This window comes from Perna viridis, chromosome 2, assembly GCF_037379345.1.
Source record: "Perna viridis isolate PV_CMFRI_1.1 ecotype Kerala chromosome 2, ASM3737934v1, whole genome shotgun sequence".
Lineage (NCBI taxonomy): Eukaryota > Metazoa > Mollusca > Bivalvia > Mytilida > Mytilidae > Perna > Perna viridis.
Genome location: NC_142446.1, coordinates 24,083,429 through 24,108,538, shown reverse-complemented (window position 1 = coordinate 24,108,538; position 25,110 = coordinate 24,083,429). Strand labels below are relative to the sequence as shown.

Genomic DNA, 25,110 nt, shown 5'->3' with positions numbered 1-25,110 from the left:
GTATGCCAAGGTATCCTGCATAGAACTAAACTGGGGATTTTTGATCCGTCGAAAAAACATGGCCTCCGTTACTAAAAATAGAACATAGAGGTCAAACAGTAGTTTTTCACATATATCTCCAAAACAGTTCGCTTTAGCCAAATTCTGACATGGGGGTAATAGTGTTCAGCATGATGAGATTTATCTGCGGTTAAATTTTCATTTTATTCTATTACGCCATGTTGGAGTTATTGCCCCTTTTTAAAGGTTTTTGCTATTTTTAATGTTATTTCTTTCAAAAATCTTCTCCTCTGACCCTATTTTACCAATTGAAACAGAACTCGGTATAAGTGTTCCTTGAGGTATCCTACAAAGAATTGAAGTGGGGTTTTTTGATCCGTTGAAAAACATGGCCACTGTTACTAAAAACAGAACAAAGGGGTCAGACAGTTGTTTTTCGCATATATCTCCAAAACCATTAGGTTTATAGCCAAATTCTTTCAATAGCTGATATGATCCTTATTTTTAGGACTACAAAAGTCTTCAGGCATAAAATTTGTCAGATGCCTTCTTATAAGAGTTATTGCCCATGACAGGGGAAAATGACAGGTTTTTTTTAGTTTTCAGCCAATGTCTTGAAAACTATGATAGATTTAGACTTTCAGTTACTGAAATGATGCTTATGGTAAGTCCTATCAAAGTTTCTTGAGTCAAAATTGTTGGACAACTTCTTGTTTAATTTATTGCCCTTGAAAGGCAAAATTCAACCAGGTGAGCGATTCAGGCTCCTGGGAGCCTCTTGTTTATGATTTTTCTTCAACTATATAAGAATAATGAAAATGAAAGATACTCTTAAGATAAACATGACATTCTGAGTTGACTGGCAGCATTGAAATGTTCTTTGAGGCAGTCATTTTCAAAGTGGCTGCCATTTTGTGACCATTTTCACTAGTTGTTTGATTCTTTTGATTTTTGGTAACTGTAGGAAATAGGGTATTCTAAGTTGATTTGTGATGATGAAAGTACTCCGCAACCATTTTCTGCTTATTTTTATACTTGATTTGATTATAATGATATTTGGTTTAGGTAGTAAACAAGGTCTCCTGATTTGAATGGTAGTGATTAAAATGTTGTATAGCCATGATTTAACTTCATTTTATGTTCTTTATCAGCATATTTATACTGTGCTTATGCCCCCTTCCAGACCTAGAGGAATAACAGGGCATAGGGAGAGTCCTGTCCAAATTTTTATAGAGGTTCTAAAAAAGGCATTTTCAGCATTTTACAGTGCCTTAAGTACTCAGTTGAACTTCCAACAGTCAACAACATATGCTCTATTACAGCAATTTTTTGTTGAACATGGTAACAAAGCATGATACCTTAAAATATTTAATTAATAGGGCATGGTTTGCCAGGTGAGCGATTCAGACTCTTCGAGAGCCTTCTTTTGGATTCCTCAGAAAAATCCTTGACTGCGTTTTCAATCAGATATCCGATATTCCTTACAGGTTTTGAATTGTGAGGGGTCAAAGGAGCCACAACCCAAAAAATCTACTTTTTGGTCAAATTTTGAAAAAAAAAATTATTGCATTCTTCATAAGAATCCCTGCCTGCGTTTTTCAATCAGATTTCAGATATCTCTTATAGCTTTTGAATTATAATGGGTTAAAGGGGCCACACCCTAAAGAATTAACTTGCATACTGTTTATGCGTATATTGAAAATAACTATGTGCTTAGAAATATACCGGTATGATGGTGATACAGGTGATGACAATCTGCTGTGTTGCTTTTAAATTTTGATTCTTACATCAAAAATTTAATTTTCCCCTTTGAATTCAGTGTTAATTATAGAGGATATAAGGTATCATACCTGCACCAGATTTGCATAAAAAAGTCACCATTTGTCTTTCATCTTTTTTTTGCAATTAACATAGTTTCTTTTAGTAGGATAGCTATTTCCAAACTGATCTTAAACTTTAGATTGTACATACATGAATAAACTGTTAGCCATCTTTTTTTTATTGCAGGTAACATATTATTTTCCTTATCTTTAGTTTGCAATATTAGGCTAAAGTAACATTATGTAAAAATGCTTTTGAAAGTAGAGAAGCTTGTTTTAACATATAAGCCACCAAAAGTGGTGAAATTTATTAAATGCAGAAACAAAGATAAAAAGTACTATGGTAACAAAATTAGTAAGGCTGTTGTATTTATTTTTTTCTGTGTGGCCTACATGGAAAGTTGGTTTAAGTATTCTTGATTTCAAATACACTTTTTATATGAATGCACAAAAATATGCAGTTATATAATGGAATAATGCTGTCATTGTCTTGGTAGTTGTTTGTATTGTTGTCTGTAGACACCAGGTTTTCATGCGATAAATTGAAGGTTCCTAACTGCAACAAGAAAATCAAAGCCCCAATAGTTTTGGAATAAGGGGTCAATAAGGGCTAAAAACGGAAAAGTCATAAAATTAAACTATTGAAAGCTATCATAAGCATGTAGATATCTATGATATTGTAACATAGTGGGGTTTTTTTACCTCAGAGGTAAGAAAAACAAAATTACTTGAATCTCTATGAAATCGTACCCTAAAGTTCTTACCACAAAAGGAAAGTTTAGACTTTCAGGGTTTTAACCCTTACTGTTAATGAATAGGGTCCAAATAGGTTAGAAACAAGCACTTTATAAAATTTAACTAAATCTCTATGAATTGTATCAGAAGTTTCCATACCAGCAAAGTGAGACTTAGACTGAGATTGATCACCCTATCCATGAAGGAGTTGGGACCTAATTGGACCAAAAGCAAACATTTTTGTTGTTTCCGGGCAATGGTTCTCTATATGTAATTGTATAATTAGTTCCCATACCACAATAGGAAAGTTTTGATGGATTTAGCAAGTTATTACCCTTATCTTATAGAAATTAAGTGCTAAAAAGTAATGTGGAAAGCATTTATAATTAATTTTGTAGAAATTGCTGGTGTGACTCTTGTCAAACAATTAATCACAATTCAAATTTAATGCTGTATTAAGTTTGAATGTTTTATCCATACTTGTTGTACCTTTTAGGGTTGTATTAAGCTGCATATTATGAAACATTTCATTATCATTGTTATACTCTTGTTGTAAAGCTCAGTAGTTAATAAATGTCTTTATTTCCAGCATGTCTTTTTATCCGGAACAATGTAGACACTACAGTACACAGTACTTATGAATTAATACCAGTATTTTAAATCTATGACTGTATTTTAAGCAAAATCCCCACCCAAAGGTTTGAGGGAGGTACTAATGAAAGATGGTCCTGCTGCTTTTGCCAAGAAAGTAAGAGACCATGAAGGATTACTGTTGATGGATACAACATTTAGAGATGCCCATCAGTCATTATTAGCTACAAGAGTCAGGACATATGATTTGAAGAGGATTTCACCTTATGCTGCACACAAATTTAGTAATCTGTATAGCATGGAAAACTGGGGAGGTATATTGTATTTAGTCATTGGAAGTTATTTGATTAGACGTGTGTTATTAAGTTGTTAGTCAAACATTTAACTATGCATGGAACATCCAGCTTACTTACTATAAAATATGTACATGCATGTTGTTCAGTACGAAAAAGACTTACTGGTCCATAAAATTTTTTGGTGAAATCAATTGGTCCATATTTTGCCATTTGACCCAAAGTAGCATGAACTATTTGCTATATTATACTTTATAGTTTACTTGTGTGGAAGGATAGAGAAAACATTCACAACTTCTTACACTTTGGTGTACTTTCTTACTTTGGAAGCGATCCATATGACGTTACATCGACTGGTAGTTATATCTAAGAAAGGAAACAAATAAAATTTTTAAAGTTATAATATTACACATTGCTCAGTTGTTGCAGTATCCTTTAACAACTAGAGGAAACTATTGAATTTTCGTCCTTAGGTGCTACCTATGATGTTTCCATGAGGTTTCTACATGAGTGTCCATGGGAGAGGTTACAAGAACTAAGGAAGAGGATACCTAACATTCCATTCCAGATGTTACTGAGAGGAGCTAATGCTGTAGGATATACCAACTATCCTGATAATGTTGTGTACAAGTAGGTCCTTTTTTAGCTCACCTGGACGTAGGCCATGTGAGCTATTGCCATCACTTGGCTTCTGTCGTTAACAAAACTCTTCTCCTGTGACACTACTTGACCAATTGAAATCAAACTTGGTATGAGTGTTTCTTTGGGTATCCTGCATAGAACTGTGGTGCAGATTTTTGATCCATCAAAAAACATTGCTGCTGTTACTAAAAGTAGAACATAGGGGTCAGACAGTAGTTTTTCACATATATCTCCAAAACGGTTAGGTTTAGCCCATTTTGAAAGGGGTTAAAGTGTTCAGCATGATGAGATCTATCTGCGGTTACATTTTCATTTTAATCTATTAAGCCATGTTTGAGTTATTGCCCTTTTTCAAAGTTTTTTGCTATTTTTAATGTTATTTCTTTCAAAAATCTTCTCCTCTGACACTATTTTACCAATTGAAACAAAACTCAGTATAAGTGTTCCTTGGGGTATCCTGCATAGAATTGAAGTGGGGTTTTTTGATCTGTTGAAAAACATGGCCACTGTTACTAAAAATAGAACATAGGGGTCAGACAGTAGTTTTTCGCATAGATCTCCTAAATCGTTTGGTTTAGCCAAATTCTTTTAATAGCTGAAATGATCCTTATTTTCAGGACTACAAAAGTCTTCAGGCATAAAATTTGTCAGATGCTTTCTTATAAGAGTTATTGCCTTTGACAGGGGAAAATGACAGGGTTTTTTTTTACAGTTTTCCGCCAATGATAGATTTAGACTTTCATTTACTGAAATGATCCTTATAAGTCCTATCAAAGTTTTCTTGAGTCAAAATTGTTGGACTACTTCTGGTTTAATTTATTGCCCTCGAAAGGCAAAATTTAAGAAGGTGAGCGATTCTGGCTCCTGGGAGCCTCTTGTTTGCATATATCTTCAAAACCTTTAGGTTTAGCTAAATTCTGACATGGTAAAAGTGTTTAGTATAACAAGATCTATATGTGGTCAAATTTTCATTTTAATCTGTTAAGCCTTGTTAGAGTAATTGCCCTTTTTCAACATTTTTTTTGCTATTTTTAATGTTATTTTTTTCCAAAGTCTTCTTGTCTGACACTACTTGACCAATTGGAACGAGACTTGTTATAAATGTTTTTTGGGGTATCCTGCATAGAATTAATGTGGAGATTTTGATTCATCGAAAAACATAGCTGTCATTATTAAAAATAGAACACAGGTGTCAGACAGTAGTTTTTGCATATATCTCCAAAACCACTAGAGGTTTAGCCAAATTCTGACATATGATAAAAGTGTTCAGCATGATGAGATCTATCTGTGGTTAAACCGTTATGTTTGGCCGAATTCTTTCAATTGCTGAAATTATCCTTATTATAAGGCTTGCAAAAGTCTCCAAAGAATCAAAGTTGTCAGACAACTGCTTGTAAGAGTTATTGTCCTTGAAAGTTTTTTTTTTTGTTTTTTTTTTTTTACAGTTTTCAACCAATTTCTTGAAAACTATAGATAGAAACTTTCAATTGCTGAAATGATCCTTTTGATAAGTCCTACCAAAGTTTTCTTGATTGTTGGACAACTCCTTGTTAAATTTATTGCCCTTGAAAGACAAACTTTAACAAGGTGAGCGATTCAGGCTCATGGGAGCCCGTTGTTTGTTATTTGTATGCAGATACATGTAGTTTATGTCATTGATTTTATTACATTGTATAACCATTAGTATACAAGTCAAATAAAGAAATGTAGAATCCAGTGCCCTTTGCTTTTAACTCGAAAAATATCTTAAATTTTGTCTGTTAGGAATATTTCTATGAATAACCCCCCTTCCCCCATTGAAAACAAAAAAGTGTTAAAAAATCATTTTAAAATTAGTTAAGCACTATTGAAGTCATGAAGATTTTATCCAAATAATCCTCCTTCAAACCCACCTTAAAAATTTTTGGCTATGGCCATGTGACCTTTACCATTACTTTATGAAGTAATGAAAATAATTACAGTTATAAGAGAGGCTAGGGATTTATTCTTTTAAATTACATATAAATGATATAAAAATAGGAGATTTGGTTTGATTGTGAATGAGACAGCCATCCACCAAAAGTTAAGCAACAAACAGTTAAACTTTACAGGTCATTCTACAGTCTTCAATTGCAGAACCCTTACCATAAAGGAAAATGTAAAAGGTCCCAAAATAAGTGAATTGAAACTAATTATTTCGGATAAAAATTGACCTAACTTTAGAAAAAAATCGTAAGATGAATAACAGTGTACATAAAAAATAACAACAACCACTGGACTACAGGTTCTATTGAATTTGGATTTAACCTTTGAGATTGATACAGAATACAAACACTTAAACAAATAGGACAAAAGACAACATGCTGTATCTACCTCGAAAAAGTACTCACTTTTTCTGAAGGCTACTTAAAAATCCAAAACCAACTAATATGGACACTTTGTTCACTGAAACAAAGGTATCAATAAAAACACATCCAACAGGAATTTATTAAAAATATACCATGAAATATGTAAGCAGAACAAGGTCTTCATACAAATGCCAAGATAAAAAGCAATGACGTTCACATGGTACAATAAAGCATCATGGAATAATAAAAAAAAAAATCAGACAATATCATAAAACTGACCTGACTTCTGTGTTTAAGGTTTTGTGAGTTGGCGGTGAAGTATGGTATGGATGTATTCAGGGTGTTTGATTCACTTAACTATGTACCTAATATCATTGTTGGAATGGAAGCTGTTGGAAATGCTGGTAGGTAAAGTAGTTTTAATTCCCTAAAAAATTCAATTTCAAGTGATTTGATTGGGTGTAATTTGATTTGAGGAAGGATTTAAGGAAAATCTCAATTTGATATTCTATTAAACCAGCCCCTAATGCTCCTTTTCTGGTACTAAATGTATTGATTTACAGTATTATATAAGGTGTACACTTACTTATTATAAAACAGCTGGTTGCTGGAACATAATGTAAACTGTATAACTAATTGATAGTATGAATATTAAGGTGGAGTTATAGAAGCAGCTATGTCATACACTGGGGATGTTTCCAACCCTGACCTACAGAAATATAACCTTCAATACTACCTAGATTTGGCTGATGAATTAGTCAAAGCTGGTACTCATGTGCTTGGGGTCAAGGTAGGTTTATGTCTGTATACAGAAAACAAAAAAATGGTGGTGTATTTAGCAAATTTTGTTTTGTTGTGAGTACTTTCCCCTAAAAAATAGATGCACACTAATTTAAGCATTAAAAAATTAATCTTAAACAGTGTTCTAATTTGAAGGAAAATAGTTACAAATGTTATTTAACATGTTTTGTTTGTGTAACTGACCAAAGCCACTGAATAATAAAGCATTTAATTAGTGAAAATAACAGAATAACATTTTGATAATTGGAGTTTATTTTGATTATTTAAGTGTTGAATGTGATAGGAAGTACCTTTTTATGGCTTATCAAATGAACATTACTAATCATATAAATGTTAGCGAAAAAGAGAAATGATAAACATATATATTCTTCTGTTGACATTTCAAAGAGTAAAGAATGTTTATTTTATTAACTTTGAATCTATTGATAACAATACTACAAAAATAACTCTTCTTTTGCTTACTTTTAAGGATATGGCAGGTGTCCTGAAGCCAAGGGCAGCTAAAATGTTGATAGGTGCCCTGAGAGAGAAGTACCCAGATATCCCTATCCATGTGCATACCCACGATACATCTGGAGCTGGTGTAGCTTCTATGTTAGCCTGTGCTGAAGCAGGTGCTGATGTTGTTGATGTAGCTGTAGATTCTATGTCTGGCCTGACCTCACAACCAAGTATGGGAGCTGTTGTGTCTTCTTTGGCTGGGACAGAACTAGATACAGGTGGGTGGTCTGTCTAGTATGGAGACTGATGTGTCTTCTGTGGGTGGGACTGAATAAGATACAGGTTAAAGGTTTGTCTTGAATGGGGTTGTTATGTCTTCTGTGGCTGGGAGTGAATAACATACAGGTTGAAGGTCTGTCTTGTATTGGGTTGTTGTGTCTTCTTTGACTGAGACTGAATTAGATACAGGATGATTGTCATTCTTGTATGGGGCTGTTGTGTCTTCTGTGGCTTGGACTGAATTAGATACAGGTTGAATGTGTATTTTGTATTGGGTTGTTGTGTCTTCTTTGACTGACACTGAATTAGATACAGGATGATTGTCAGTCTTGTATGGGGCTGTTGTGTCTTCTGTGGCTTGCACTCAATTAGATACAGGTTGAATGTGTATTTTGTATTGGGCTATTGTGTCTTCTGTGACGGAGACTGAATTAGATGTAGATTTATAGTCTGTCTAGCACTGACTTTGGCTGGGACTGAATTAGATATAGGTTGATAGTCTTTCTAGTATTGGAGCTGTGTTTCTGTGGCTGGGACTGAACTAGATACAGGTGGGTGGTCTGTCTAGTATGGAGACTGATGTGTCTTCTGTGGGTGGGACTGAATAAGATACAGGTTAAACGTTTGTCTTGAATGGGGTTGTTATGTCTTCTGTGGCTGGGAGTGAATAACATACAGGTTGAAGGTCTGTCTTGTATTGGGCTGTTGTGTCTTGTTTGACTGAGATTGAATTAGATACAGGATGATTGTCAGTCTTGTATGGGGCTGTTGTGTCTTCTGTGGCTGGGACTGAATTAGATACAGGTTGAATGTGTATTTTGTATTGGGCTGTTGTGTCTTACGTGGTTCTGTCTAGTACTGACTTTGGCTGGGACTGAATTAGATATAGGTTGATGGTCTTTCTAGTATTGGAGCTGTGTCTTCTGTGACTGGAACTGAACTAGATACAGGGTTGTCTGTCTAGTATGGAGACAGTCATGTCTTCTATGGCTGAGACTGAATACTGTATATACAGTAGTCCCTCTCTGAAACGGCCCTCTGACCAATGGCCACTTATCTTAAACAACTACATTTCAATTGCATGAACAAATTTATAGTGCAAATTGACCCCTTATAGCAGGCCACCCTTCTGATGCGACCAACATCCACAACTTTGAATGATTAATGAAAATTTAGCCTCTCATATCCGGCCATGTCCATCACAGGTGTATAAACCGTAGGTGTCAGCAGAGATCATGCTGACTGTTTTTCCCAATATGTTATCAATAAAGTTATAAAATTAAGTATAAATTATTCTGAAGCCCTTTGATCAGGTGTACAAAATTGTAAACAGGTCAATTAGGGAATGCTTAATTTGATAATGTTTTTCCTGTAAAGAATCTTTCATAGTTTGTTTATGTATTCTGACGGTTTTAAAGTTGTGTATTCCAGTTGCCATAGATTTTATAAAACATAGTTATATTCATTTGTAAAAATGATAGCGGCATGGATCAATTATTTTTGCCAATCAATCACCGGTTTGATTGACAGCTTTTGTCTTGCAGTTTAGCCCTGAATTACAAAGTAACGTAATCAAAAATTTTGTTCTGTAAGCTCAGTTCTTGAAAACAATAGGTTTGAAATTTCAAAGGTCTATGAAACAAATGTCCGAAGTGACAACTTGCTGGAAGAAAAATCTACTATTAGTAAAAAAAAAATACGGTATAAAAAAACAAACTTTATTCAATTGTTAATTGCCATTTTGCTTTAAAAAAATACATAGCATATACGTAACAATATGAAATAAAGCTCTCCATAATTTTTGTACTAGTACATAACAATGTAGAAGTAACAGATGCAAATAAATATATTCAGTGAAATGGTGAAATTGGTGTAACCTCTCAAGAGAGAACACCTCTCTTATGTGGCCAGTTTTGGATTGCAGTATGGGTGGCCACATAAGAGAGGGACAACTGTAATTGGGTATTCTGTTTAGTTGTGGAGCTTTTGTATCTTCTGTGGTTGGAACTTAATTAGGTATAGGTGTGTGGTTTGGAAGAATTACTTGTCTATTCTATCAGTCCAGATTGGAGTTATTGGTCTTTCATATATTATATAGTTTTTTTACCCCTTCTTTAAGAAGGAAAAAAAACAATTTTAGCATTAACTGTAGGATGTCAAAATGCAGTATGACATCAGTACATGAATATTAATTGCTAAACATTACATGATGGCTCTGATTAACCGTGTATATATTGATACATGTAGTTGTTAAATATTGTATTGAAAAATTACTGAAACTATGTGTTTAAATATTGAATCCAAGGGTGACTTTTTATATGCTTCAGTACTGCTGTTCATGGCCTAAAGGAGAAATTTAAAGAGAAATCTTGCTATGTAATTTTAGTTTTGGACCATAACAGTAGAGTAACAGCTGTGGTTACATATATTTATAGACTTTCCTAATTTATATTTTAAAATGTAGTAAATAAGGAGTGTCACTTCTGATGCATGTTATTTTAGTGTCCTCTAATTAATCTTGACTATAGCTTTACAGTGTTGATTTGTGTTTTAAATGTTGTAGTTTTGTTAAATAGGCATCAATTTGGCTGATGTAACAGAGTACTCATCTTACTGGGAACAAGCCAGGAATTTGTATGGTCCATTTGAATGTTGTAAAACCCTGAAGAGTGGTAACTCTGATGTCTATGAAAACCAAATACCAGGTATTTACTGTAGTTCTGTGTTGAAGAAGGCCCATCACACAGCACTTTTTGCAAAAATCTTGATTTTTAATGCAGAAAAAATCACTTTGAAACCTTGACACTTATACATTAAAAACAAATTTCATGTAGACATATGTTAGGTATTATTAAAAAGAAACTTTTTGTTTTCAGTTAACTATCTGTACAATACCCTTCTTGTTAAAAAAAACATTTCTAAAATTATACCTGATAAAGTGGTAGGAAACAGACGCAGTTGTAAGTGTTTAAAACATTGAAAAAAATTTACAGTATATAGGTTTTAAATATTCTATATGTGAAATGACAGGTAAATATCTTTAATAAAGGCTCAAATGATGAATGTGAACCTTTACTTCAGCTGCTATGAACTACATGATGATATGCTCTCATATACTCATTATTTTGTTATTTCAGGTGGACAGTACACAAACCTACAATTCCAAGCATATAGTCTGGGGCTGGCTGACCAGTTTGAGGAGGTGAAGAAGATGTACTCACAGGCTAACCAACTTCTAGGTGATATCCCTAAGGTAATAAACTTTATTCAAATAAATGGTTGATAATAAGTTAGTACACTTCATTCACTATCTTGATTTGAAAATACAGAAAGGGCTGATTAACTTGGCAGTTACTGACTTGTAATGTAACTATTAACTCTTCTTATATGACTACAAAAATTGACAACATGAGAACCATCCTTGTATATTACTTATTAATGGACTGATTGTATACAAATTATTTTTGAGGTTGGTAATAAAAATCTAGCAAGTAAGATAAGCATTATCTCAGTTCTTATTTTCACATATTTTGTTCATTTGTATATCTGTATACTTCTTTATTAGAGTGAAAAAGACTTTTTTCCAAATGGTTTATATTTCCTTTAATGAAGTAAAAATTTAAAGCAACATCAAAGCATGTACTACCATATTCCAAAGTCCTTACAGTTCAAATAATCCTCTTTTTGATACCAAAACTAGGAAACCTGTGAATAAAAATCACACCCCTACCCAGAAACCATACAGGAAACCCAAGAAATCACTAGGTGATGCCCTATCCCTACCCTGAAACCATACAGGAAACCCAAGAAATTACTAGATGATGCCCTATCCCTACCCTGAAACCATACAGGAAACCCAAGAAATCACTAGGTGATGCCCCATACAGGAAACCCAAGAAAGAGATGCAAAATAGGAAATGCCTCATGGAATTAACTGATGAAAAATGTGTGCAAGTTTCACCAAAATCCATTCAGCAGGGGTAGATAGAACATGGGGACAAATGGACAGACAGACAGCATGAACACTATATACCTCCTCCCTTTAATTAGGGGTATAATAATAATAGTCTATAATTGGACAGTTTACATTTGTTTTATTCCTATTGGTATTTTTTGCAGGTCACCCCTTCATCAAAGGTTGTAGGAGACATGGCACAGTTCATGGTACAGAACAAGTTAAATGGTGCTCAGGTTGTAGACAGAGCAGAGGAACTTTCTGTCCCGTTGTCAGTTATAGAATATCTCCAAGGATATTTAGGGGAGCCACCAGGTGGATATCCTGAACCTCTAAGGTCAAAAGTTAGTATTTGCTTCTCCAGTGATACCTACTGAAGGGAAGCTGGATACATTAAACATCTTATATAAAAGAGTAGTGTATGAACTTGCATATATTATAAAGTACCAGGGAAACCACTATGTGGATGTCATGAACCTCTCAGGTCAAAAGATTGTGCTATCATCTTTTGTAGACTTTCTCAAGGATACCTTGTGACTCATCCAAAAATTTTCCTGAACACATGATGTAAAAGGGTTTTTCACTTGTATTTTCACTTGTATTTCAAGGGTTACCTAGATGAAACATTAGTTTATGTTGTAAAAAATTTAATTTTTTTTATAGCAGTATCAGATTACTATGAAGCATGCTCATGTGATCATTTTTAGTACTTTAGTCATTTTTTATTAAGAAATTCTATGAGTGTACTATGTCAAATACATTGGGAGAACACTGTCAGATTGATATGTACCTTCAGGGGTATATAATGAAGTCACTAGGTTATATCCTGATATCCTGAGCTTCTATGGTCTTAAGATTGAATTAAAGTTTATAGATGTCTTGCCCTATTAAATCACAAAATGTTGAACTTTCAAAAATTAATGAAGTTGTTTACTTACAAAAACACAATTCTTTTGTATCAGTGAATCCATGCTGAAGTGCACCAACTAGGTTAATTGTTATTATATTATATTGTGCTAAAGATGTATATTATGTGCAGAGATTTATCTGTTGAAGGTTCAACTTTCACTGTCTCGGTATACTTTTTTGTGTGTTAAATGTTCTAATTTTATCCACATCCAGATTCTAAAGGACAAGCCACGGGTGGAAGGCCGGCCGGGAGCTTCTCTTCCTCCTGTGGACTTTAACCAGATTAAAGCTGATCTGATAGAGAAGCATGGGAAGGGTGTGAGAGATGTGGATGTTATCAGCTCTGCACTTTATCCCAGTGTCACTGATGATTTCCTGTCCTTTAGAGATACATACGGACCTGTTGATTGTCTGGATACTAACCTGTTTTTAGCTGGACCAAAAATGGCACAAGAAGTCCAGGTATAAAAGATTTTTGAAATACTGCCAAAAAATTTTTGGGTGTATAAAGTATGGTGTTTTTGTATGTGCCATCTAGCCTCATCTTCATTCATAGACACTTGGTTTTTGTGCAATGACTTGAACATTGGTTGATCTTGATGAAATTTTGTAACAAGGTTCCAAACTAAAAAGGAAGGTTTGTATTGATATTGTGGGTAAAGACCCCAACAATTTTGGAATTAGTGGCCAAAAGGAGTCTAAAACAAGAATTTTATTAATATATTACTCAAGTAAAAGCATATGAATGTCCATGATGTAGTTCCACATTATTCTTTACCACAGAGATCAGACTGGGATGGACTTTGGAGATTATGATTTGATCAGTTACGGAAAAAAGAGGCAAAAATGGAACAAAAAAAGGCATTTTCTTGATGCACATACAATAATTTGATAATTGATTAAGTAATCTCCTTGAATTTGTATAATAAGTTGCTGCAAAAGGAAGACTGGTATTATGACTTTAAACCTCCAGGAATTTAAGATGCAAAAAAAAAAGAAACAGGAACAAGCATTTAACTGATGTTTGGACAATAACTTGAGTTTAAGTGAATGGATCTCTTAAATTATATTACATGTATTAAGTGCCATATCACGTAAGGAAGACTGGGATTGATTTTTTTCAATTGTGATTTAAGCCGTGTAAGAATTAGTTACCACTAAGGTAACGGAACAAACATATTTTCTATATTTCTGGATGACAACTTGAGGAAAAGGGAACAGTTTTTTTAAAATTTGTACCACAAGGTGCCATATCCTCAAAGAAATATTGGAATTTAATTGAATGTTGTTGTGAATAGAACTATTTAGGAATCGGGACCAAAAATGGCCATTTTTATTCTGATCAAATTCTTTTTCTGTAAGATATCTAATCACAATCAAAATTCCAAGCTGTATTGAATGAATGATGTGTCCATACTTGCCCAAACTGTTCAGGGTTTGCAGGCATAAGAAAATATCCTGTTTTAATTTGAATGATAGTTGTTCTCATAGAGAGTGTAAATGTTTTGTGGCTTGTCATCAGTGCATAATATGGAGTAAAACAAATAGTTTTATCATATAGATAGCAGTGATTTACCAGTTGTTACCAGTGAAAAAAAATTGGATATTTCACACTGTGAAATAAATATGGTTATTTCACTCTGGAACTATCTCCTGCCAAAACGTCACAACACGAACATAAAACCACCATACACAAATTTTTTAATTGATGTTGGAAACAGCAACAAATAACAGAGAAAATCTACATATTTATCTTATTAGTACATACTCAATATCTTGCTGTTTATACAATGTCTTCTGTCACATAAAAACTGATTTATTCAACGGGTCATAGTTTTCCTTTCCTTGTTTGTCTACCCCGGACTTGACTTTTTATGAGCAACTCGGCAGGTGTTTCTAGAAAAGCAGAGGATGCTTACCCTACCGGTGCATCTGATCCATGCTCCCAGTTTTTAGTGGAGTCCAAGTTGCTCATTTACTTTTGTTACTTTGTATGTATGATTTTAGTTACTTTATGTTCTTTGTTGTGTATGTCTGTTTTCCATGTCGGGTCTTTGTCCCTGGATTACATTCTTTTGATTACCACTATAACCTTGGTTCCCTTGATTACTCTTTTAGACAAAGCTCTTGGTTAGTTTTAGAGTTTTAGTACCTACTCAATGTAATGCGTGTCACAGGGAATTTGTCTAATTAGGAATGACAGGTAGTCAATGACATTTTAGTGATTTAGTATATTCAGTTAGGAATGTTAGGTAATCCCTGACATTTTAGTGATTTTGTATTTCATTAACTGGATAGTGCTATAATCATCTCTGACATTTTTCAAAATATGCTTAATCCCTGAGAAAGTAATTAAGCTTTATGCAAACTTTATTCTCCAATCATAATAATGTCAATTTGATAGATGTATGAGATGTATTAGTAATACCCTTAAAGCATTTTGATCTGCTGATAGTTAGGTATGTGTTCCACATTCTGTTATTTGGTGTGATATTGTAATGTTTAACATTTTTTTACTAGGTTGAAATTGAGAAAGGCAAAACTCTATCCATTAAAGTTTTAGCTGTTGGTGACTTGAATAAGACTGGACAGAGAGAGGTGTTCTTTGAGTTGAATGGACAATTAAGATCTGTGTTGATAAGGGATGAAAAGGCATCCAAGGTAAGCATTATAAGTTAATCACAGAGAGTGATAAGAAAGCAACAATTTAATTATTGAGGAGCTGAGATCAAATGATAAACCAGGAAAAGAATCCAAGGTGAAACAAAAATTGACAAAGAAAAACTATGTGGGAGAAACATTGTCTTTATGTTTAATTAAAAAAACAGAGGTTAGAAATTCTAAACAAAGGTTTTTTTAAGATAAAAAAATCTTTTTTTTTTCTCAAAACCTGCTACTTATAAATTTGATATAAGAAACACTCACGTTTGAGAACAATATTTATCTGATATACATGTACTGAACTGAATCTTTTTAGTCAAGGGTTTTAAACTATTTTTTCTCTGCATTACATTGTGGCATATGTATGGTGCGGTATTAGTGTCAAAAATAAAAAGTTATGCCTAGCCAAAACTATTTATGCCTAGCCTAAAATAATTATGCCTAGACACTATTGTATTAATTGACCAATCAAAATGTGATTAACATCCACGAAGATTTGAGATGCTGTCCAGCTTCAGCAACCCTTTGTTACAAGGCAGATGATTGGCTTTGCAAAATGTATTTAGCATATGCAAAATTACTTAAGGCTAGGCTAAACTACTTTAGGCTAGGCATAAATTGCTTTGGCTAGGCATAAACTTATTTTTGTCTAGGCATGAATAGTTTTGGCTAGGCATAACTTTATTTTAGGGTAGGCAGAACTGTTTATTTTTTACGCTAATACCGTGCCATACATATGAGAACTACATCTATAATGATTTTTACAGCTAAGAGTAATGTTTCAAACTGGACTAGCACAAAATGTCATTTTCTTTCAATATGTAAACATTGTAATAAATCAAATTAAGAAATTGGATTTAGCTTTAAAAAAATCAGAGAATATCTGAGAGCTTGATATTGACTTTAAAGTAGCATTAGCAATTCATGCGTTAGAATACAGTCTGACTTATGAAGAAGATAAGCTAAGATTCTAGCATTTTTGACTAAAAGAGGGTGTCAGACAAAGGGCAGTAGTATGTGATTATATAATTACAACTACATTCTTCCAGGAATTGCATTTCCATCCAAAGGCTCTGAAGGGAGTAAAAGGTTCAATAGGATCCCCTATGCCAGGAACGATTGTAGATATCAAGGTCAAAGAAGGTGACAAGGTTGAGAAAGGTCAATCATTACTGGTTCTCTCTGCAATGAAGATGGAAATGGTTGTTAATGCTCCTGCTTCAGGAGTAATAAAATCAATTTCTGTTGAAAAAGGAATGAAACTGGAGGGAGATGACTTGTTGATGGATATTGAGTGCCAGGCTGAGTGAAATCTTAGTAGCACAGAGTAACTGCTTTTGAAATCCAATATAGTTAAGCATTTAGACTATTGAGAGCAAGGATGTTATATGCAGTAATTTTCAAAATAGATGATGATAGAATTGTAGACAGTGCAATGTGTTGTTTTCAGTTATGTGTGTTGTTATTTTTTAGAAGTCATCTATGGTGTTTATACTCATGACTTAAATTTCTGTTAAGTGAAAGAGAGTTGTTTGGGGTGCAGTGTAGTGCTATCCAACATGTCTGGAAGGGGTCTAAGTTGCATTTACCTCTTATGTTGAAGCAGTATTAAGTTTTGTAATGGTACAGGGATATTATTCGGAACAAAAGGTGTCTTTGGTTTTAGAGGGTTTGTGGTGTAACTTGCTAAAATACATATATTTTACATTTGCAAGGTTAATTTCTAATCATTTTTATACTGTGTCAATTACTGATTGCATTTTTTTTAAGAAGACTTTCTTTTTCACTTGGTGCATTTGCAGACTATTCATAATCTCAACCATTTTCTTTCTTTTATATTTTATATTGTATTAAGTTAACCAAGAATATACACACAATGAAGTACTGTATATTTGATGGTTATTTGGTGCAGTGATATCATTGTATGATCACTTGTTATTTTAGAGGATTGTTAAGTTTTATTGCTTTTGACGGAACTAGTGTTATAAACAGTAATTGTATGTATAAAATTTTCAAAATTATGCATAATATTTTTTTTTATTATCATGTTTCTTTTTTTTTGTTGTTATTCACGTTATTGTCTGCAACATTACTATCAAAATGTAATCAGATTTTCTCTTTAAAGTACATATAATAGTATACATGTGATACAACAGACAGGTGCTTGTAGGGCGTTGTATAGGTTGGTTTCTCTTCGTCAACGACAAAAGAAAATACTCAAGTTAATTCTTTTAAAACACATAAGAAAACATTGCTTTCATTAAGTTCCATAGAATAAATATCATTCATTATATTGCCAATTATATAAAGGAAAATAATCTTACTTTGTAATAACTGTAAATTTGGAAATTATTGTGACACTTGGTATTGCAAACAAATATGAGCAAGTTGTAGTTGCTATAATCAAATCTTGCATTAGGGCCATCCTATATTTTTTTTTTCACTTTCAATTACTGGTTTAAATAAACATACAGTGTTTTTTTGGTTGAACTATTAAAGTCAGATTTAAAATACCTCTAATTTCTTTTAAAAATGGGAGAAATTAAAGGCATCCAATAAATGATACAGATTTTACATTGATCCTTATAACATTCATGCAGTATCATCACTGTATGTTATTGATAAACAGGCTATAAAGTTTCATGGTTCATACTTCCATTGTACATTGTTTTTTAGTTTTTTTGTTTTGCTCCTACAACATATTGAATATTGGTCTAATAAGAACGAAAAGCAGGACCAATGTATTTTTGACATAGCTAAAAAGAAATTTGTCATATTAAAAATTAAAAAAAATTAAAATCATAATTTTTTGTCTTAATGATAATACATGCATTAGTTTCTGAACTTGCAGAACATACATCACTAAATCAATTTTAAATGTACTAAACAGAAAATCTAAACTATTATAGCAATATCCAGGCAATGTTAAGGTTGCTTAGCAATATCCAGGTAATGTTAAGGTTGCTTAGCAATATCTAGGTAATGTTAAGGTTGCTTAGCAATATCTAGATAATGTTAAGGTTGCTTAGCAATATCCAGGTAATGTTAAGGTTGCTTAGCAATATCTAGGTAATGTTAAGGTTGCTTAGCAATATCCAGGTAAATGTTAAAGTTGCTTAGCAATATCAAGGTAATGTTAATGTTGCTTAGCAATATCCAGGTAATGTTAAGGTTGCTTAGCATTATCTAGGTAAATTTTAAGGTTGCTTAGTAATATCCAGTTAATGTTAAGGTTGCTTAGCATTATCTAGGTAATGTTAAGGTTGCTTAGCAATATCCAGGTAATGTTAAGGTTGCTTAGCAATATCTAGGTAATGTTAAAGTTGCTTAGCAATATCCAGTTAATGTTAAGGTTGCTTAGCAATATCTGGGTAATGTTAAGGTTGCTTAGCAATATCCAGGTAATGTTAAGGTTGCTTAGCAATATCTAGGTAATGTTAAAGTTGCTTAGCAATATCCAGGTAATGTTAAAGTTGAAAGCTTCAATAACTTTGGCTAATTTTGGTCATATAAAGTTGTGACTTTCTTCATGATACAGAATGTTTACATATCATTGTTTTTTTTATATTTATAGAAATTTGTAAATGATTAACTTTGAGGTGATACTAACCACATTAGATAAATCATGTTACCAAGTTAAGTTTATACTAGTGATTGTATAAAGTACATGTTCATTTAAGAGTCATGCAAATACAGAAAAATGTGGAGAAGTCATTTATGACCTCATTCTTTCGGAAAATGACATTTTAATAATAATAATGACCAGTGAAGGTTGTATCAAAGATTAGTAAGATTAGAAAATGAATGAGAGTGGTTGATCAATCCAGGTGAATTATGTTGTAAAATATTTACCATGATTTTTTGTCACTACAGATCACTATATAACCAGCCATTTCTACTGAACTTTCCCAAGCCTCCTTCATTACACTAAGAGGCCCTTAAATCACTATTAGAAATTACTAGATGCATACACTGTTAAGAAATTTGACAAAAAAGTACGACTATCACCTTCTGCATGATCCGTAGGTTTACCTGTACTTAAAAACATCATATTGTAGTATTCAGGCATCAATATTGTATCATTACAGACACAGGTATTTATAGGGGCATTTTTATAGGGTGCAAAATGTGTAAAACACTATGGGGAAAAAATCTCATTTAAACAAAGTATTGTTTAAATTTGAAATTATTTTGGAACCAAAAATAAATTTGTAAAACTAATCCTTACTTAGGGGGTTAGTCATGCCAGCATGGCTAATGGGGTAAGGTAAGTAATAAAACAAAAGTCGAGGAAACTTACTAACCCCCTTAGACATGACGGCATGACTAACCCCACTTAGTAGGGGTAAGATTTACAAATATTTTTTTCACTTATTTTTTTAAATCCAAAATAATTACAAATTAAATAATAACTTGTTTTTTCAGTTTCTAGTCCAGAATGGTTTTATCACATTGTTGAATTGAACTATTCATACAAGTGTGTGTTCATAAATTTTCAACAGTAGGGCATTGTTCAATGTTTTTATAAAAACTTAACTGAAAATTTCTCAGACTGCATTGTCTTGTCTGTAGAAAGAGGAATTTGTGAGGTTGTTTTAACCTATAAATCAAGATAAATTATCCTTTTAACAATGAAATATATCAGGCAAAAAAGCGGTTCCATCCAGTCATGCTGTTGTTGTTATTAAAAAATATTGTCAAAAAAGTGCAAGTACTCAGTATTGAATTTGTTAGGTTGCCCTTTCACCCTGTTACCGTTTATCATATATGTTTTGTATTCACTCTAAAATGTGTTTAGCTAATGCATTTACATTCCCAAATGGGGTATAGATCTTTTGTTATTTCTATCAATGATTTTTACTTTAGATCTCAAGCTTATTGTGTGTAATATTAATATATTAATAGAATTAAACAATTGATAAATAAAAACTGTAAAGCATTCTACTTATTACAACTGTTCTTGTGGCATTAGCTGTGGAGTTGTTTAGAATTTTCAGGTACTGGATTGCCTTTATGATTTATATCATATGCAACGAGAACTTCGTTTTTTGTATTTGTTTTTTTTTTTGTTTTGTTTTGTTTTTTTTTTTTATGCCCTCGTGACAAACTGTCGTGGGGCATATTAATTTACCCTTGTTCGTCCGCTCGTCATGCCCTCTGTCGATACGTCTGTCATGCCGTCCGGACGTCCAAATTACACATGATCATGGCTTGTCTGGCTATCTCCTCGTACAGTTTTTGAACTACATCTAAATTATTTTACAGGATATTTCTACACATGATGAAGGTGTGCAGGGTCAGAGGATTTGGATTTTCATGAAATGTTAAGGAAATTGGAGAAAGTTAGACTTAATCATTTTCATCCGAAATAGGGCTATATGGCTTGTATGGCTATCTCCTCCTGTAGTTTTTGAACTATATCTAAAATAATTCTTGCAGGATGTTTCTACATATAATGATGGTCATAGGACCTTGATTTTCATGAAATATTACAGAACTGTTAGACTTTGTAATTTTTGTCAGAAATATTTCTCAAGCAACAAAGAGATGTATTATTGGGGGTATTAACATTTCTTATGTGTCCGTCAGTCAGTCCATTGATTCTCTTTTTCTCATTGCAAATATTTTTGCAGTGCTTAGCCTAACATACCAAATATTTACTGCGTCAACCAACAGTACATAACCTTTCAGAATCTGCAAACCATGTCTTCATACAAAAATAAACATGTTCTTTATTTGGCAAATCTAGCAAGCGGGGGCATCATAAGTGTCTTACAGACACATTTGATTTACTAAAAAAAAAAAAAATCATAACTAACAAATGACACTTCTAGTTTTTGTATTGTTTTTGTTTTTTGTTTTTTTGTTTTTTAACAACTGCAAGAAATTTGTAATGGTATAATTGTATCATGCTGTCATAATTGTCCATCGACACTTCCATTTCCTTTCAATAACATGGGTATTCGTGTATAGATCTTTATGAAATTTTACCACAAGTTGCCATACCTCAAAAGGAAGCCTGGGGTCCTTTTTGGATTGTAACTTCAACCATGTGGGAATTATGGGCCAAAAAGAGGTCAGAAACAAGCATTTTCATGATGTCTGGACAGCTTGAGTAAATATGAATTTATCTGTTGGAAATTGTACCACTAGGTGCAATACCACCTAATGAATGCTTATATTGATTTTGAGGTTTGTGACTTGAATTGGTTAGGAATGAGGAGCCAAAAAGGAACCAGAAACAAACAGATTCTTGATGTTATGACAATGACTTAAGTAAATGTAAATTAATCTCTTTTAGATTTTAGCACAATATGTCATTCCACAAAAATAAAGTTTGGATTGAATTTGGGGGTTGCGACTTAAACAGTTAAAGAATGAGGACCTAAGAGGGGCAAGGAACCGATTGTTTCTTGAAGTGAGTAAAATTGATTGGATCTCTTTGTTACTGTACCATAAGGTGTCACACTACCAGGAAGACTGGGATTAATTTTGGGTGTTCTCACTTGAATTGTTTAGGAATGATGGGCCAGAAACAAGCATTTTTTTTTATGTTTGGACAATATTTTGAGATCTCCTTGAAATTATACTTCAAGTTGCTATACAGTTAGAGGAAGACAAGAATTTATTTTTAGGTATATGTCTTGTACAGGTTTTAAAAGACTTAGTGGCCAACACTGGGCCACATCATTTTTTATCAAACTCATGTCCTATGTCAAACATTTAATATCAATCTTAAAATAGAGCTGCATCAATTAAGCTTGAATTGTGTGTGCATTCATTTTTAAATTGAACCATGTGTTCAAACCTGTATCAATAGTACTGATATGTGTTAACTATATTGTAGTATTTATCCATAAGATAAGATGAGATAAAATAATGGTTGGGATGACACAACACACAAACTGTTCTACTTTTAGGTCTTACTCAATACTTGCATATTACTTTTTATAATAATAGAAATTTTCAATATTTACAACCAGCTGAATAACTAACAAATTTATATAAATAAGAAAGGTTCGATGTAATAGTTCTGGGGAACTTGCATTTATTATTCACTTCTTTATTACCAAGTATATTCTCAAAGGCCGCCTCTTATGAAATTGAAAATTTTTCAAAGTGCTATATATTTTATGTCATAACCAGAAAAATACTCGGGAAAGAATGTGTAGTTTAATATTTTCTTTAATTTATTTAATTGTTCATAATGTCAAACTTTTGTCCCATGTGGTCTTGCATAAATCAAATTATGGATATTTTTTTGCATGTTCAATTTTTGAATTATGCATATCAGGTCAAATTTATGTATAAAGATCTTTGAACAGTTTCATTCTGTGTCAAACATTTAATGACAATCAAAACTCTGAACTGTCTTAAGCTTGAATGTTGTGTCCAAATTTGCTCTAACTGATCAAAGTTCAACCACTGCAGTTCTACCAAGCTGCACCCTGTGAAGCATGTTATTGTGTTTTGAGGAAGCATTCAATTAATGTTCATGTTCATTACAAAAAGTGTCAATGAGTGGGTGTTATATTGGAATCACTTTGTCAGTCTGTCATATTTCATCCTCCCAAATTTCATGTCAATTAGGTGATGAATGGATTGATTTCAAAGGGCTCTAATCTGGTCGCCTGGGTGAAATTAGAATATGGATTTGAGAGAAGCTTTTTTATTTGTTGTTTAGAATGTTAAATGAATGATTTGACATGTACAACCACATTAATAAGCATAATTATCATCTTTCAATGATTGAAAATATATATCTTAAATTTGACAAATGAAATCTGCAAATTTTCTATCAAACATGCGAAATTGGGCACTTTTTGGAACATTTTTGCAATTTTTCAGTGACACGGCCAACATGACCCAAAATTACTGTCTATGATTTCTAAATGCTCTTTGATAAGAGTAAAAAACAGTTAAAATATCCCTGAATCATGTTGGTGGAGACTTTTGAAAATACATGTTTGTAACAAAATTAGTACATGTATTGAAAATTTGCATTGTACCTTAATTTGTTGTTTGTGGCGGATATTAGGCTTCCACATTCAACTGAAAATTAATCATAAAGTGTTGAAAGATGTAATTGTTAATTTTGAGACTCAAATCCATCACAAATGAGAAACTTCCATGAGACTTAGAGACTTAGAGACTTCAGCCAATTCTTGAATTAAAAGGACAAAAGAATTTCTTTAACTTTTCCCAAATTCAGGTATTTTGTCAATTAATATGTACTTTTTGGTAACTTTCTGGTCATATTTTTGGCAAGGAAATGGTGTCCACATCCAAGAAACAACTTCATATTAAGTTGATATATTCATATTGACATATTATGTAATAGTTTTCTAGATGTAAATATGTCTAAAAAATAAACAAAATTTACAATTCTCTGCTGTTTTTTGTTAAATTGTGTATCATTGTTGCATAATTGTGATGCCATTACTATAAATTTATGCAGCAAAACATTCTGTTTTCTTTTATACCACATATTTGTCGATTACTTCAGGCTTTTTTCCATAAAATTGGAGACTAAATATGGCCCTTGTCATACCTACTCCTTTGGTATGTTATATGGGGCATATGTTGTAAACGATCTAGTGATACCTTTACTTAAGGTCAATATGATGTTCTTATTACTTCATTGACTGATAATATTCATATACGAAGGTGAAAAAAAATATTTTGGCTGTATTCACTGTACGATCTGTGCATTAACAGGCAAAGATTTCACATACTGGTAACAAAAAAATCTTTTCATAAACAAGTAAGGTGCTGGATGGTACAGATGAATCAGTTCTAACCTCTCAGTAAACTGTCCTAGAACTGTCAGAAGACCTGTTCTATGACAGATTTAGAACAGTTCTAGAGCACGCTCTTCTGACATTTCTAGCGTAGAACCGGCTCTACTAGTAGAATAGTTCTCGTATTAAAGCCGGCTCTGCTAGAATTGTCGGAAGAGCTGGCTCTAGAACTGTTTTAAGACACTTGTAGAACTGTCGTAGAGTCTAATCTTCTGACATTTCTCTTGGAAGATTAGAACTGAGAACTGATCTTATCTGTACTTTCAGTATAGTAGTGATGAGTTTTATATCATCCAATGGTAAATAGATAAAAGATAAATCCAATTATGACAAAGATGAGTTACATCTAAAATAAGATTGTTGGGATAATGCTAACTCAACTGCTAGGGCAAAGTTCAAGGTCTTCCATTGTATATAGGTGGTCTATCCACATTGCAAATCCATGTTTCAGAAGGGTGTCTTCAAGAAAAAATAAACTTGAACTATCTATTACATTAAATCAAATTACTCATGTACTGAATCAATTTATATCGATCGTTTAAATATTACGCCTCAAATAATCTTCAAATTACAAAAAATAGGCATATAAGGAAAGTACGGGGATCAAATTCAAATGCATCTTAAAATAACCTTTTTGTTATAAATAGATAATGTTGAACTCTTAGATTTATTTTTAAATTCACCATTCTGATTACAAAGATCATTACAAAACACACACACACCAATTTAATAATGCATGGTAGCAGTGCGCCAATATGCGTAATATTCAGGTTCGATGTCGGTTTACATATAACACTTAGTGGAATGAATACAAAACTCTCTGACATACTGCTTAATTGATCTACAAACTACTAG

At 32.8% G+C, this 25,110-nt stretch overlaps 1 protein-coding gene across 5 annotated transcripts in view; it reads left to right on the top strand.

Moving 5' to 3' along the window:
• Positions 1-20,398, top strand: part of LOC148624171 (pyruvate carboxylase, mitochondrial-like) — a 48,561-nt gene extending 28,163 nt beyond the window's left edge. For all 5 annotated transcript variants that reach the window (XM_088566744.1, XM_088566739.1, XM_088566740.1 and 2 more), the window contains 11 exons: positions 3,236-3,460; positions 3,913-4,069; positions 6,706-6,812; positions 7,065-7,198; positions 7,679-7,928; positions 10,506-10,634; positions 11,067-11,182; positions 12,049-12,228; positions 13,007-13,255; positions 15,314-15,454; positions 16,504-20,398. In XM_088566744.1, the coding sequence (XP_088422870.1) occupies positions 3,236-3,460; positions 3,913-4,069; positions 6,706-6,812; positions 7,065-7,198; positions 7,679-7,928; positions 10,506-10,634; positions 11,067-11,182; positions 12,049-12,228; positions 13,007-13,255; positions 15,314-15,454; positions 16,504-16,764 (1,949 nt within the window). In that variant the 3' untranslated portion in view covers positions 16,765-20,398. The remainder of the gene's footprint in view (positions 1-3,235; positions 3,461-3,912; positions 4,070-6,705; positions 6,813-7,064; positions 7,199-7,678; positions 7,929-10,505; positions 10,635-11,066; positions 11,183-12,048; positions 12,229-13,006; positions 13,256-15,313; positions 15,455-16,503) is intronic.
• Positions 20,399-25,110: the final 4,712 nt, after the last annotated feature.